Source organism: Balaenoptera ricei, chromosome 3 (assembly GCF_028023285.1).
Source record: "Balaenoptera ricei isolate mBalRic1 chromosome 3, mBalRic1.hap2, whole genome shotgun sequence".
Lineage (NCBI taxonomy): Eukaryota > Metazoa > Chordata > Mammalia > Artiodactyla > Balaenopteridae > Balaenoptera > Balaenoptera ricei.
In genome coordinates this window covers 178591117-178606708 of record NC_082641.1, presented here as the reverse complement: position 1 = coordinate 178606708, position 15592 = coordinate 178591117, and the positions used below count along the sequence as shown (strand labels likewise).

Genomic DNA, 15592 nt, shown 5'->3' with positions numbered 1-15592 from the left:
GGGGTGGCTGGATCCTGTCTGAGCTGCTTCCACACCCAGTTTGTTCTTCCCGGCCCGGAGGCCTGGACCACCTCATGCATGGTTCTGATTGGCTACTGATGACGTCACCGGAGGTTTGGGCCAAGACAACTGGGCCTCAATTCTTGGTGCTCAAACCTGGCCCAGGCGTGCTGGGGGCTGGGTCTGCTGGCGTCCCTCTGTGCACCCGTTTCCTCTGTGTGTGTGCACGGGTGCACGAGTGTGCATGCGTGCTCACCCACGTATGCACCCGCACCCCACGCGTGTCCACACGTGAGCACTTCCTGGGTGCGTGCAGCCCCGCGAGGGGCCCCCGTGAGTGCCTGTGGGCGGCAGCCAGCCAGGGTGGGGGAGGCCGCGGCCGCCTGACGTTACCGAGAGCTCCTAATTAAACAAAAATGTTCATCGAGTACCACATTGTGCCTGATTCCTCTGAGTTTAATTAAAACAACAGCGCGGGAGGCGTGAGCAGGGTCCACAATCAGATGGCAGCGGAGGAAGGGAAGCTGGGGGTACTGGGCCCGGCAGCCCAGACCTTCCCGCTCAGCCGCGGGGGGGTGGAGGGGGGAGGAGGGTGTCCCTGGGGCTCGCGGGGCGGGGGCGCCTGAGGCGGGGGAGGCAGGGGGCACAGGCGTTCTGGGTCAAACGCTCTGGGCTGGGCGCCCAGCCCAAGCGCCACGTCTTTCTAGGCGGCCCGAGAACAGAGAGATGCCAAGGGTCTTGTTGGGGGGGGCGGGGAACGGAGATGTGTCTTTCCCAGACTCCCAGAGACTGAGCGGTTAACAGATTCACAGCGTGTCCTTTTAACTCTCTGAGCGCTTACAATGGAGGCTGGCACAGTTGGGGGGGGGCGGGGCGGGAGGCGGGCTGTTCCTGAGAAAGGTCAGGGCAAAAATATCTGCTGGGAAGAGGCGGGGCGGGCTGGGGCGGGTGGACTCCTCCCCTTCCCTCCTCCTCCCTCAATCCGCCAGCAGGATGGGCTCCAGGACACACACACAATGAAACTATGAGGCCTCTTGTTAAAAAATTACTAGGAATTTCCAGGCGATAACGGCAGAGCCTTCTGAGGGCGGTCGCACACCAGGGTCTGGGACCACGTGCCCCTGCGGCCAATGTGACAGTTCCTCCCAGGGCTCCAAGTTGACCGTGGCTCCACTGCCTGGGAGGACACTGGATGACTCCTAACCTGGGAGCCACATGTGGGGGCCACCTGCCCCCAGTGGCTGGCAGTGGCTTGTACTTTTTTTTTTTTTTTCATTTTGGCCGTGCCGTGCAGCATATGGAATCTTAGTTCCCTGACCAGGGATCCCGCATCCCCTGCAGTGGAAGCGCAAAGTCTTAACCAATGGACCACCAGGGAAGTTCCAAGTGGCTTCTACTTAGAGATCAGACAGGGTCAGGGTGCCCCTGTAGGCGACAGGCAGAATCCACCTACCCACCCACCCACCTGACAGCTGCAGTATGGCTGGTGGCAGCTGTCTTGTCACAACCAGAATAACAACAATGACAGTAATAATAATATCAGATCGGTAGAATCAACCAAATGCTTGTTCCCCTTGTGGCACCGTGCTGGTCCCCCACTTGTATCTGGTTCTGAAACAATCCCTTGTGGTGAACATCATTATTATCCCACTTTGGAGGTGAGGATGCTGCAGCTCAGAGAGGTTCATTAACTTGCCCAAGGTCACAAAGCTACGGAGGGGCAGTGCCAGGATGCGAACTCAAGTTGCAGGCCCCTGGGTTAAAACCACCCTGCAGGGCTTCCCTGGTGGCGCAGTGGTTGGGAATCTGCCTGCCAATGCAGGGGACATGGGTTCCAGCCCTGGTCTGGGAGGATCCCACATGCCGCGGAGCAACTGGGCCCGTGAGCCACAACTACTGAGCCTGCGCGTCTGGAGCCTGTGCTCAGCAAAGGGAGAGGCCGCGACAGTGAGAGGCCCGCGCACTGCGATGAAGAGTGGCCCCCGCTCTCCGCAACTGGAGGAGGCCCTCGCGCAGAGACGAAGACCCAACACAGCCAAAAATAAATAAATAAATTTATAAAAAAAAACAACAAAAAACCACCTTGCAAGGGAGAAGGCAGCAGGGAGCAGCTGGGGTCGGGGGCAGGCGGGTTTGTGGTGAGACTGTCTGAATGATGCTGTTTTACAATAAGGAAGCCATTTTCTGGTCCCTAGCCCACCTGAATGAGGCCAGCAAGAAGCCCACAGGAAGGATCTGTGTGAATCTATGAGGAGGTGATATTTAGCTGTTTCTGCCTAGCCAGCCTCTATTCCTCCTTTGTTTCTTTAGGGGAACCACCCCTTACTGACCCCGTCTACTTGACTCCAGGGAAGACTCTGCCGATCAGAGTATTTGTTCCTCCAGCCACATTGACCAGCTCAGGGATGGTCATCTGACCCAAGCTGGGCCAACGAACAGCAGCAGTCCTGGGTCATTTAGTCCAGGGGGCCCTGGAGCCTGGGGCTAATGGGGGGAGTCTCACTAAGGATACAGTTGATAGGGAAGAAAACAAACCCAGAGGCAGAAAGTGAACTCTGAGAACATCAATATGAGCTCCTGGATCCAGCTGAACCTGAAGCTAGTCTACTCCACAGATATTTTAATTACATGAACCAATGAATTCTCAGTTTGAGTTGGATCTGCCTCTTGTAATCAGAAGAGCATGACTGAGATGACAGATGGAGATGATTCTAGTCCCTTAACACTCTTCTTTTCGGCAAAGACTCAGTAAATTCCTACCAGAAGGCTCTGGGCCCCAGTTGTATTACAGGCTAAAAAAAGGAGATCAAGGTCCCCCCAGAGAGAAAATCCAAAGCAAGACTTTCATGAATCCCTTTGGTATTTGTCCCCAAAGTCCAGGCCCCAGGTCCTCCCCGACCCACCCTGGGGAGCCCAGTACCTCGGAGGACAGTGAGCTTGGCATGGACGGTGATCTCCCCGACGGAGTTCTGGGCCACACACTCGTACACGTTCTCATCCCGGGGTGTCCGGAGTGGCTGGATCCTCAGCACGGCCCCCGCACTCCCATCAAACTCAATCGTCTGCCACGGGTAGGGGACAAAGGTCAGGGTGAGGCTGGGGTCCCAGGCGTGAACAGGAGAGGAGCTGGGGGCTGTACACACATGCGTGTATACATCCATGTAAAGATGCTGGAGGCAGAAAACGGTCTGTACAAGTAAAGGGTATTGTGCATAAGTGGGTGTGTGACACTCGCACGTAAGTCTGGTGACAGGCATGCGAAGGCGTGCTGGATGTGGAAATGTGCGTGTCTGACCATGTACTTGTGCACAGAGTTGTGAATTCCCTTCTGTGTGCAGTGCTGAGATAAGATTCAGAGAGGGCAGGGAGTTGCTTGAGGCCACACAGCATAAAGGTGGCAGAACAAGCGAGCCTGAAGGGCCTTCATGGGGCACATGGTGGGGGGTGCACGTGGCAGAGAGTGGGTGGGAGAAGAGAAGGGACCTGTCTGGAGAGGGGGCCTGCCCTGACCGCCCGTGCTCCACCTGGGGAACGTTTCTGGGACGGCTTCTGTGGCCGAGCTGCCGTGGCCCCGTCCAGGGGTGGGGCTGGCCCTCAGCTGTCTCCCCTCCCCTCCCCCCCTCCCCCGACTCACCTCAAAGCGCTGCGAATTGACCTTCTTGCCTTTCTTGTTCCAGGTCACGCGTGGCTTGGGATCGCCCGTGGCCTGACACACAAAGGAGGCCACGCCCCCTGACACGCCAATCTGGTCCTTGGGTTCTTTGATGAACCTGGGGGGTTCTGGGGAGAGAGCAGGAAGCGGAGGGGCTCTGGTGGGCCCGGGCATGTGACGAGGACCCTATGGGGCCAGGTAAACATGCCCTCCATCCTCTGTTCGGCCACAGAGGTACCATGTGGGCCCGAAAGGAGGGCTGGAGAGAAGAAGAAATGATACCACTGCCCCCTGTGGGTACCCTGGGCCCTGCCCAGCACCTCCAACCCCCCCCCACCCGTATACAACAGCCACACATACTCACACGAGGACACACCTCACGTGGGCACACCTGCTCAGACCCAGTGCCACAGGGGAAGGGGAGAGGGGATACCCCTGAGACTTTGGGGTCCCTAAATTCAGCCCCTGAAGGCCCTCAGTAGTGACCAGCCAAACTATGGAGGGTCCTTGATCTTAAGAAGACTTGGGAGGAGAGAACTTGGTGGAATCCCCTGATGGGACATGTGGGGAAACTGAGGCATCAAACAGGGAAGCAGAGGGGTGACCAAGGGACCTGAGGTCAGGGCCAGACCAGAGATCGAACCCAGGACTCCAGCCTCTTCATCCGTGGGAGGGGTCCAAACACAAGGAGTCAGAGCTGGAGGCCAGAGCTCAGAATGGGTGATCGGATGCTGCCAACCACTAGAGCAAGTGCTTATTGAGCGCCTACTGTATGCGGATGGTGAACACTCAGCAACGTCACAGCCTTCTGACAGTGCCGGGGGACAGAGCCACCACGATCCTCATTTCACACTCGAGAAAACCAAGGCACAGACCAGGCAAGGCCCTTGCTTCGACACAGCCAGCCAGTGGCTGAGCGGGGATTTGAACCGGGCTGGTCCCGTGCCCCCATCCTTTGCCCCTCATGATGATCTGATGTGCTAAGTCTCCCCAGGAAAGTCTCAAGTGGGAGCTACTATGTCTTTGATGCCTACACAGCCTCAACTCTGCACCTCGAACAGGCTACAGTACCTAAGAGTTCATTAACATTGTCTTCTTCTTTTTATTGACTTTTCACAGTAACCTCTGAATCGCCCAAAGGGATACTGGATTTCCATCCACAGTAATGCTACAATGTATCCCATTAAATGAATTCAGTTACTTCTGAGAGTTTTACCAACAGACCCAAGGGCTGCAACATACTTACAAGGTCCAGAGGGAAACAACCTACATATCCAACAAAACAACAAAAGGGGATTATTAAATGAACACTGGGCCACCCACTAAGTGGAATACTATGCAGCTGTGAAAAGGGACAAGGATGCTTTTGTAATGAACTACTAGGACAGGAACAGCAAGATACACTATGAAATGGACAAAAAGTGAGGGGTAAAAAGTATAGTAAATGCTCCTGTTTGTGTGATCAGAAAAATGAAAATGGGGAAAGTGTGTGTGTGTGTGTGTGTGTGTGTGTGTGTGTGTGTGTATGTGTGCACAGAAACAACAGCTGCCTCTGGGAGGAGAAAGCAGGGTGGCTGGACACAGGGGAAAGAAAGCTTCATACCCTGGTAACTTTTTTACATTTAGAACTATTGGAAGATAAATTGAAATTATTATTTTTGTAAGGTTTGAATAGAAAGGTGAGCCAATTAAAGAAATATATTAAGTAAGTAAAAGTTTGGGGTCTGAGGAGAGGCAGAGAGAGGATGAACAACTCAAGCTTGAGCAACGCCAGGCCTCTGAGCACTGAGCCACTCAGGTTCACCTAGAAAGTTCTGGCTGCTCAGAAGGGCCGAGAAGTTCAAGGAGGCCTCAGGTTCCAAGTCTGGGTGCCACAGGGCCCAATTTCTCCCATCTGTGACTCAGGCTGGGCTTTGAACAAAATAAGAGTCCCCGTCTCAGTGGCTTGACTGGCCTCACCTCCCTCATTCCAGGCTGTGCTCCCATTGATATGACCATATACGTCTACACTGGCCACCTCTCTGGAAAATCAGTAGACCCCACTGCATGCAGGCCTCAGTGGGCTCACTCAAATCCTGTGGATCTTACTGGGGAAGTGACTGTTAATTCCACTGTACAGATGGGATTGTACAGGTTCAGGGAGGTTAATGAGCTTGCATGAGGTCACACAGCTCAGAAATGACAGCACCAGGGTTTGATCCTGGGTCTGTCTGTCCCCAAGCCCACGTCTTCTGTTCCTCTCACCTCCAGGCCCTGAGCCTGATTTCGATGTTTTTGCTCCACGCTGAGCCCTGGGCTGGGCCTGCCTCTCTGGCTCTGCCTGCCTGGGTTGCCCCTCCTACAGGAATGGTGACTGGGGCCATATGGGTCCCCAGCCAAGGTCACGGGGGAAAGTCTCTGTGGTCAGGTCAGGAATCTCGCTTCGGGGAAAAATCCTCCCTGGGGAGCCACTGGAAGGAAGGGCAGAAGCGGGCTGAAGGGAGTGAGAATCATCCAGCTGCCGTTTTATGACTCGGAGCCGGGAAGACACCCCGAGCACCCTCCAATCCGGGAAACGAGACACGATGGGAGCCCGTGCCGTCCCTCCTCCTCTCTTCATCTGGCGGCTTCAACCTCAGCTCAGCCAGCACCTCCTCCAGGGAGCCTTCCTGGATTACCACTGGCCGGGTCAGGACCCCCTCTGTCCCCATCCTTCCATAGGCGCCCCCTTCCATCACGGCCCCGATCACACTGGGTTGAAATACTTGGTTATGTGCCACCTGGCAGGGTGGGCATGAAACAGACCCCACTCCTTGGGACCCCACCACACCACTTCTCTGCGCCCGGTGACCCTTGAAAAACTGGGGCTTTGAACCTTGATGCTTGCCTAATACTGGGCCCAATGAAGCTGCCCACTCGCTCCCTGGCGCCCCCTCGCTGCAGGGCAGACGCCTCTCAGCTTACCTCCAGGCAGCTCTGGGATCCCAGCCAGCCGGGAAGAGCTTTCTCCGCCCGCTGCATCCCCCATTTGAATATTTCTTGCAGACGCTTAGATTCTCTCATTTGGACAAACCCTCCCTTCCTCTTCTTGGCAAAGGGGCCCCAGACATAAGAAAGACACACTGGGGTATGGCCGCAGCCTGTGGGAAGCAAGCGCTCCTTTTGTGCTGGGCTTGTTCTCACACTCAGCTCTATTCTGAGGCTCAGAAAGGGTGAGCGACTGGCCCCCAGTCACCCAGCTTGCGATGGGCAAGAGCTAAGATTCCAACCTGGTCCTATTTGGCTCCCAAAGCCCTGCAAATAGTACACTTGATATACAGGGTGGGGGGTCTTCAGCGATGGAGAGCACCCTGGGTGTTCCTGTTTCTTAGATGAAGAGACCGAGGTTCAGAGTGGCGATGCCAACAGCGCAGAGGCTGGGAAGGGCTTGGCCTGATTTCTGTTTTTCCATTTCAAATTTTGCAGAGAAAAATCTGGTGCCAGAGCTGGAGACCCACCCACCAGTCCCCTCCAACCCAGCCTGGGCTGGCCGCACAGCACCCTGGGAAGGCCCCACAGGACCAGAAGCTGTTTCTAGGGCAGAAATCACTCCTCTTGGTGCTGGATGGTGGACACTTCAGCTGTCTGCCCGGGCTCTCTACCACCTGACAGCCCCCGCCCGAATGGTTTCCTGAGGACCTGGGCTACTCCTTGAAGCTGGCAGTGCCAATCACGGTGCCTACAGCCCCTCTGCTGGCCCCCAGATGACAGGGTTCCTGCTAAACAGACCACCTCCTGGGGTCAAAATGCCCCAGCTTTGGAGACGGAGACCTGGGTTTGAGTCTAGGCCGCTACCAATACCTAAAGGGATACAGTAGTAACAATTCCAGGGGAATTCCCTGGCGGTCCAGTGGTTAGGACTCCGCACTTCCACTGCAGGGGGCACGGGTTCGATCCCTGGTCAGGGAACTAAGATCCCACATGCTACACGCAGTGCAGCCAAAAAAAAAAAAAAGAATTCCAGGGCTCACTGAGGGAGCATCCACGGAGCTAGCCCCGGCTACATGCCCAGTGCTGATGGCCTGGGTCACACTCCCTCACGGCTCACCTGGACCACTGCAGTCTCCTCTGCCCTGGCATCCCCCCATCCTGTCCTCCCCCGCCCCAAGTCTGTCCTCCCTCAGCAGCCAGAGGGCACCTGTGAGCACCTCAGTCAGGACCTGCCCCTCCTCTGCCCACAGCCCTCCAGGGCTCCCACCTCCCTGGGGTACAAGCCACGTCCTCTCTGCTGCCCACAAGGCCCTGCACGACCTGCCCCGTCCCCTCCCTGCCCTCCCCTCCTCCCTCTCTCCCCCTCGCTCACTCTGCTCCAGACACACGGGCCTCGTCACTGTTGCTCCAACACACCAGGCACAGTTCTGCCCCAGGACCTTTGCACAGGCTATGCCTTCTGCCCAGGACACCTTCCCCCTAGACATGCATGGGGTGCACTCCTCAGCTCCTTTAGGGCTCTGCTCAGATGTCACCTCCTTGGTGTGACCTTCCCTGATGCCCTCCCACCCATTTAAAATGCAGCCCCTAAACCTCCACTCATGCTGTCATCTCCCTTCCTGTTTATCTTGCTCCCGGGCACGTCCACCATCCAGCACACTCGGTGTCTCTCCCTCACAAGATTATCAGCTCCAAAAGGGGGCGGGATATCTGTTTTGTCCCCCAGGTCTAAACCAGTGCCTGGCGCACAGTAGGTGCTTATGAAAAACCCACTGAATGAATGAGAGCACAGCCCCACCCATGGTCACACGATAGAGCGAGGATTTGAACTCAGGACAGGATAGCCTCCAAACTCTGTGATCTCTACCCCCTCCTCACAATGGCCACTTTGCAGCCTCAGTTTCCTCACCTGTCAGTGGGAATGATCTCAGCATCCTGCCCAAGGCTGGTTAATTATCACTGGAGCAAGATGTCAAAGTCGTAAATATATGATTTATTCCACTAGTGTAAGTTAAATCAGTGGTTGTCACGTGGGGGTGCCATTCAGGGGATGGGGCCAGGGATGCTACTCCGCACCCCACAGTGCCCAGGACTGCCCCCCAATCCCCGAGAATGCTCTGGCCCCGACGTCAGCAATGCCAAGGGCAGGGGAAACCCTGTGTTAAGTGAATGAATGAAAAACTAAAAATGCTCAGCCCTCGGCCCACTATTCCCACTGCAAGGAATAGAGCAGAGAGGATACAGGCCCTGGGAGGTGACCAGATGGATCACAGCCCAGGCACGCCTGGCTGTGTGGGGTGATGGGTAGCAACCCGGGCCCTGGCGCCAGGCAGACTGGCCGATTCCTGGCTGTAAAACATAACCTTACTGTGCCTCAGTTTCCCCATCTGTACAGTGGGGATGGGGAGAATAGCCTCCATCTCATCAGGTGGTGGTGGCTGATCTGAATGTGTTAGGCAGTTACTACAAAATAATATAAAAACGAGAAAAAGCACGGATGGATGAGGCAGGTGTGTATGCCTCTGGTGTTCTCACCCAGGGGCAATAATTATCATGCTCGTGGTAACCCGGGATTGTGGGCCTACTGCGTGCAAGCAGCATGCAGGGGCTTATCGTGTGTTCTTGTCCCAGGAATGCTGGGAGATGGATGATACTGAGTTTCATTCTGTCAAGGTAGAAACGGCCGCTGAACGAGGCCGAATCATTAGCCCAAGGTCACACAGCAGGTTAGCAGCGAAGTCAGGATTCAAACCCAGCCTAACAGCAGATCCCAGTTTCTTTCCCTGCTGACCTGAGCCTTTGTGTCCCCATCAGCCTAATGACACCTCCTCTAGGCCCCTCGTGGTGGGATAGACCGTGGCATTAGGACTAGGACTGACTTTCATCCTCTCCACGTTACTGCCAGAAGCACAGCCTTGCCCATCCCCAAACTACACCAACCTCTTTCTTCACCTCCAGGCCTTTCTGTGTGCTAACACCTTCACCAGTAATGCCCTTTCTATTGGCAAACTCCTATACACCCACAAAACCCCAGCTCCAATGCCCTCTCTCCCAAGAAGCCTCCCCTGGCTCCGCCTGGGAAGGTTTGATTGCCTGTGTGTCTACCAACTGGGTGCTGGTGTTTCTACCTGTGGCAAGGGAAGGAAAACTCTGTGGCTACCTCAGGAGTGACTTCAAGTAAGCCCCAGTCCCCTCTGAGCTTTGGTTTCTCTCATGGAAAAATGGGGATGGTAATGAAACTAGCATGCTGGGTTCTGTGAGGTGGAGGGAGATGAAGCAGGTAAAGCCTGCATTTAGCACTGGGCTTGGTGCAGATTCAACGCTGGGCAAACAGACGCTGTCATCACCGTCACTATGACTGCTTTTTCATACCATTCTTGTTATTCACCTCTGCACCTCTCAGGACCCAGTGCACAGCAAGCATTCTACTCGGCCTCGTTCACAGAGCACAGAGGCTCTGCACGACAAAACCAGCGCCCTCCCCCCCCCGGGGGTGGGGTGGGGACACGTGTTCACACGTGCACATGCAAACTCAAGACGCCCGCACTTACCTTCTGTGGCACAGCCTCCGACCAGCAGGACCACGAGGAGGCCCATGGGACCAACCACAGATGCCACACCATGGCCCCAGGCAGGCGCCATGCTCGGCCGTGACCTGCAACCTCCAACCTCCGGCCCTGGAGGGGGGATGCCCCCCCCCCACGGTCCCTCACAGAGAGGCCTCAAGCCAAGCGTCAGTCGGGGCAGCGTCTGCAGAGACAAAAAGAGGGGCCGTGAGAGGGGAGCAGGGGAATCCAGGGGGCCTTCATGGGGGAGGCAGCAGGAGGATCACAGAGGGGCAGACGAGAGTCACGGGATGAGAGGGAGAGGGTTACAGGACAATGGGGGAGGATCAGGGGGCGACGATGGGGCAGAAAGAAAGCACTGAGCCCCCACGATGAACTGAATGTTGTGTCCCCCCAAAACTATTATGTTGAAACCTAACCCTCAGTGTGATGGTCTTAGGGGCCTTTGGGAGGTGATTAGGTCATGTGGTGGAGCCCTTGTGAATGGGATTAGTGCCTTTATAAAGAGACCCAGAGAACTCCCTCGCTCCCCGCCACCATGTGAGGACATAGCAAGAAGATGGTCGTCTGTGAATCAGGAAGCAGGTTCTCACCAGACACCAATTCTGCCAGCGCCTTGATCTTGGACTTCTGGCCTCCAGAACCGTGAGAGATGTGTGTTGCTTAGAAGCCACCCAGTCTATGGCATTCTGTTATAGCAGCCAGAACAGACTAAGACAGCCCCTACCCCTGGCTGAGCCCCCGAGCCCAGGCTGAGCCCCAAACCAGGACTGAGCACCCCCGCTAGAAAGCGCTCTGAACATCTAATTTCTCCCCCCTCGCAGGCTGGGCCGCCCACCCGAAGGAAGAGGCTCCAGCTAACACTGCTGAACGTCCCTACAAATCTGCCCATTCGGCCACCAGACGGACCTTCCCCCCAAACACACCTGCCCGTGCCTGCCCTGCTCTAACACCTCCCATGGCTCCCGTCAGCCCCACAGGAAGCTGCTACTACTGGTCTCGTCCCCTCTCTCATGAGAGGTGCAGCCACACGGTCCCAGCTCAGTCCCACCCTGCTGCGCTCTCTGCTGGAAATGCTGTCCCCCCACTACCGCGTGACAGGTCTCAGCTCCACTGTCACTTCCTCTGGAAGCCCTCCCTGCCCCTGGCAGGTCAGCTCCCACCCCCTATCCCACATCCCACGGCTTCAGAAATGACGGAGATCATCCTTCACAGCATTTACCCCAGTCTGCAAATCAAGTGAGAATGTTCATCATCCAGCATCTGTTTCTGCGGTGAGAATCCAAACTCCTCTAGAGCAGAAGGGTCCTTCTCAGGGGCCAAACCCTAGGACGGCCCCCTCTCCACTCTCGCCAGGGCCAGGGTGGAAGCGGGGGCAGGAAGAGGCCCAAGGATGAGGCCCTCGTGGCCAGGTCAACCTCATACACCCACCCCAGGCCATGCCCCAGGCGGGTCCGCACCATGGCCACGGGGACGGGTGCCACGTAATCATGGGGCAGCCCCTGTGATTCTGGCTCCCAAAATATCCAGCTGTGGTCACCACGCCCAGCCCCAGAGTGGCCCCAGGGGAAGGCTGGGCTGTTGGTGGCCAGGTCATGGCCCAGGGTGGAGAGTGGAGAAGGAGGAGGGTGGGGATAGGGGCGCTCAGCAGGCACACAGTCAGACCACGGACAGTCAGACCAGACAGAAAAGGAGGATGCTTGCACATAGGCCACAGACAGACCCAGACACACGGTCAGACCGCAGACAGACAGGGAGACCAGACATAATCACAGACGTATTTGTACAGTCAGGCAACAGAGATGGGTCCACATGTGTAGTCAGGCCAATAAAACTGACACACAGACCACAAACATGGACAGGCACAAAATCAGACCCCAGGCACACAGAATCAGACAAGATACAGACAAAGGGTCACGATGGGGTAGACAATACATATACACAGTCAGACCACAAGCAGTCAGGTCAGAGACACACAGATACATGCCAAGACCAGAGACACACAGCCAGATGAGATATACACACAGGGTCACGGTCAGGCAGGCAATACACATACACGGTTGGGCTACAGGCAAACATGAACACAGAGGCACATCGGAGCTCCACAGGGCATGGCAGGTAAAAACACACAGCTCACAGACTCGGATGCGGGCACGCAGTGGGGCTACAGAGATGGGCAGTCAGCAGAGCAAACTTGCACCCAGCCAGACAATATGCACACTGACACGTAACGTCAGATCCCCCGCATCCACATGCACGTGCATAGACAGGCAGGCGCACAGTCAGACCACAGATACACACCGGGACCCAACCACGGGCCCTTTAAGAGCAAAAGTGGCTGATGAGGACAGTGAAGGTCCCAGCTGGGGAAATGGCCCATGGCCAGCTGGGGCCAGGGTGACCACAGCAGCTGGCCCCGACCACAGATGCACATCAGCTTGGCCACATCTGGGGAGGGGGCTCGGCTCTGGCCCAGACCACTTGGATCGGCTGCCCAGGCCCGCACAGAGCATCTGGGGAAACCGAGGTAGAATTTTAACCCGGAGGGGCTCAAACCCACCACCCCGGGGCGGGGGGGGGGATGACCTCCCTGCTCTAGTCTCCTCACCTCCGATGCCAGCTGGCATGGGCAGGGGTCACCTGCATGAAGGGCCCTGGCCACGACGCCTCCCCCGCCCCCTATGCGCCATTGGAGCCAGGGGCAGCTGCCTTCTAAAAAGGGAGGCCCCTAATTACCCCCTGACTCCTGCAGCCCCGCCTTCCCAATTACAGGGCAGGATGGGGCTGATCCAGGCACAGGCGGGGCCCAGCCATCAGCTCCCAACTCCCCCAAAGAGGTCATTCCAGCCTGCTGGGCCGGGGGAGTACACGGCACTGGGGGCTTTCAAGGCCTGGAGCGGGAATGGGGGTGGGAGGCGTGGGACAAATTCAGGGTGGAAAGGATCAGACAGAACACAGAAGGTTAAAAGTTCCAGGATTGGGACTTCCCTATCGGTCCAGTGGTCAAGACTCTGCGCTTCCAATGCAGGGGGCGTGGGCTCGATCCCTGGTCAGGGAACAAAGTAAGATCCCACATGCCGTGAGGTACAGCCAAAAAAAAAAAAAAAAAAAAGTTCCTGGGTCTCTTAGGCCCCCATTCTCCCTGGAGGAACTTGCCATGGCAAAGCCCCAGACCCTCCCACCTCTTCCGGCTTCCTGCAAGACCCAGCGGTAGGCTCCCCTGCGAGGGGTTGGGGGAGAATATAAGCAAATTCTGTCAGCTCTGTCTCCAAAATCCAGGCTGAGACTGTCTACTTCTCACCCCTTCTTCTGCCTCTACCCGGTCCAGCCCCCTCATTGCCCACCTGGACCAATGGAGTCATCTCCTGCCATGCCACCCCCAACCCCGTCTGTCTTCCCCTCAATGCCAGAGGGCACCTATTAGCACCCGAGTCAGGTCCCATCCCTCCTGCTTTGGTGGTAAAAGTCCAAGCCCTCCCTGATGCCCACAAGGTCCTGCACGACCTGCCCTGTCCCCTCCCTGCCCTCCCCTCCTCCCTCTCTCCCCCTTGCTCACTCTGCTCCAGCCAATGGGTCTTCTGGCTGTTCCTCCCACATGCCAGGCACGGTCCTGCCCCAGGGCCTTTGCACGGGTTGGTACCCTCTGCCTGGACCTCTCTGCCTCCAGACTTAATGTTAATATTATGACTTGACTGAGAATTAAAGGATGAATGGGAATGGGGGTGGGTGTCTCCACAGAAGGAACACCACGAGGAAGGACAAGCAGCTACACTGCGCGGTCCTAGCAGGGAGATGGGGAGAGATTAGGGCAGAGCGGTGGCCGCACACTGAACCCACAGAGCAAGGAACCCTAGGCAGCTCTGAGCAGGAGGGGATGTGGCCGGGTTGGCACCACGCCAAGCCTCCTCTCTGACGGGTCTTGCAGTAAAACAGCCTGAGCCATCAGCCTCCCCACTGCTGAGAAAGGGAAACTGAGGTAGGTGCCTCAGAGCTGCACGACGCGGCAACCCCCAAGTTCTTGGAGGATGAACGTGGCCATTAAGAAGGGAACAGCCACCCATGGGGGTCACAGGAAATAACCTGAGTGGGAAATGAGGCTGGGCAGTGGATGGGGAGGAGGGAACGGAGTGGCCTCTGGACCTGGAACCCAGGGCCCCAGAAGGGTCCCTGCCCACCTCTGTGCCAGGCGCAGAGCTGCCCACCATCTGTTCCCAACAGCCGGGCAGAGGTGGGCGCCCGTCTTGCACAGATGAAGAAACTGAGGTTCACAAAGGAGCGGGGACTGTCAAGGACCCCCAGCTGGGTGGGGCCTTGGTTCCAGAGCCCACGTTTACACAGGACTGTGTCCTTCCCTGGCCACTGTGTGACCTCAGGAAAGTGGACGACCCTCTCTGGGCCCGGTGCGGCCTGCTGGATGGCCTCTGGGGGCTCCCAGGCCTCGCTCACAGGGGGTGAGTGGGCACCCATTCCAGTCAGGTGCCGGGGTGCAGGTCACGCGATCCTGGAGCCAGCTCTGTGTGCCCACGCCAAGCAGGGAGCATAAAAGGGTGATTGTGACCCAGGACTGGGCAGCAAATAGGCCCCGTGTCACTCGTATGGGGCCGGGTGTCCCAGGGCCTGAGGACTCTGGGCTGCCTCTCCCTGCCCCGCCTGAGGGTCTGGTCTGTCCTGGGGGTCTAGGGGCTCACGTGCACAACCCCGACTCTCAGGGACTTCCCGGGGCCAGGGGAAGGAGAGGTGGGTGACACTGGCAGCGGGGCTGAAGGAAAAGTCCCCTAGGGACACACGTCTCTGCCCTCACACCCACGCCCCACACCTCTCCAGCCCCAAAGGCTCCCTTCAGGGCCAGGGGACTTTCCTGCTGCCTTGAACCCCTTTCCCAGGGCCTCAGAGCCCCTGGAGGGCAGGACCCGGGCCTCCAGCCTCCCTGGGTTGCTGTGTCCCCAAGGTGTGAGACAGGGTCCAAGCTCTAGCTCTGTAGCCCCTGGTGGGCTCCAAGGGGCTCTGGTCAAGCCCCTCTCCCTCCTGGGGCCTCAGTGTCCCCTCACCGGGCAACGGGCTCAGGATGTAGCCGGGTGGGACTGGCCCTGCCACCTTCCTGGAATGGGCTAGGACCAGGGCTGAGGGATCTGCCTTTAGCTGACTATCGATTTGTACTGAGTGCTGTCCCCAAGGGTCCCCACCACCAGGAGCCGATGGGCAGGGCAGCCGGAGAGCCAGGCCCAGCCCCAGAGGGAGTAATGGGTAACACCAGCTGGGTGCCCCCCTCCGCGTGCCCAGCCCTCTTAAATGCTCCCCGTGCTTCCTTCTGTTTGACAGCAGAGGAAATTGGGGCTCAGAGAGGGCTAGCTGCACATGGAGGGTCACGCAGCGTGAAGGGGCTGGGCTGGGCTAAGATTCGAGGCCAGAGACCAGCTCTCAATCA

General features: G+C 57.3%; 1 protein-coding gene across 1 annotated transcript in view; it reads right to left on the bottom strand.

The window, feature by feature from the left end:
- PTPRS (protein tyrosine phosphatase receptor type S) overlaps positions 1-15592 on the bottom strand; it is a 161984-nt gene that overhangs the window by 53391 nt on the left and 93001 nt on the right. The window contains exons 4-6 of the mRNA XM_059918693.1: positions 10153-10351; positions 3635-3780; positions 2921-3062 (exon numbers count right to left, since the gene is read on the bottom strand). Of these exons, the coding sequence (XP_059774676.1) occupies positions 2921-3062; positions 3635-3780; positions 10153-10351 (487 nt within the window). The remainder of the gene's footprint in view (positions 1-2920; positions 3063-3634; positions 3781-10152; positions 10352-15592) is intronic.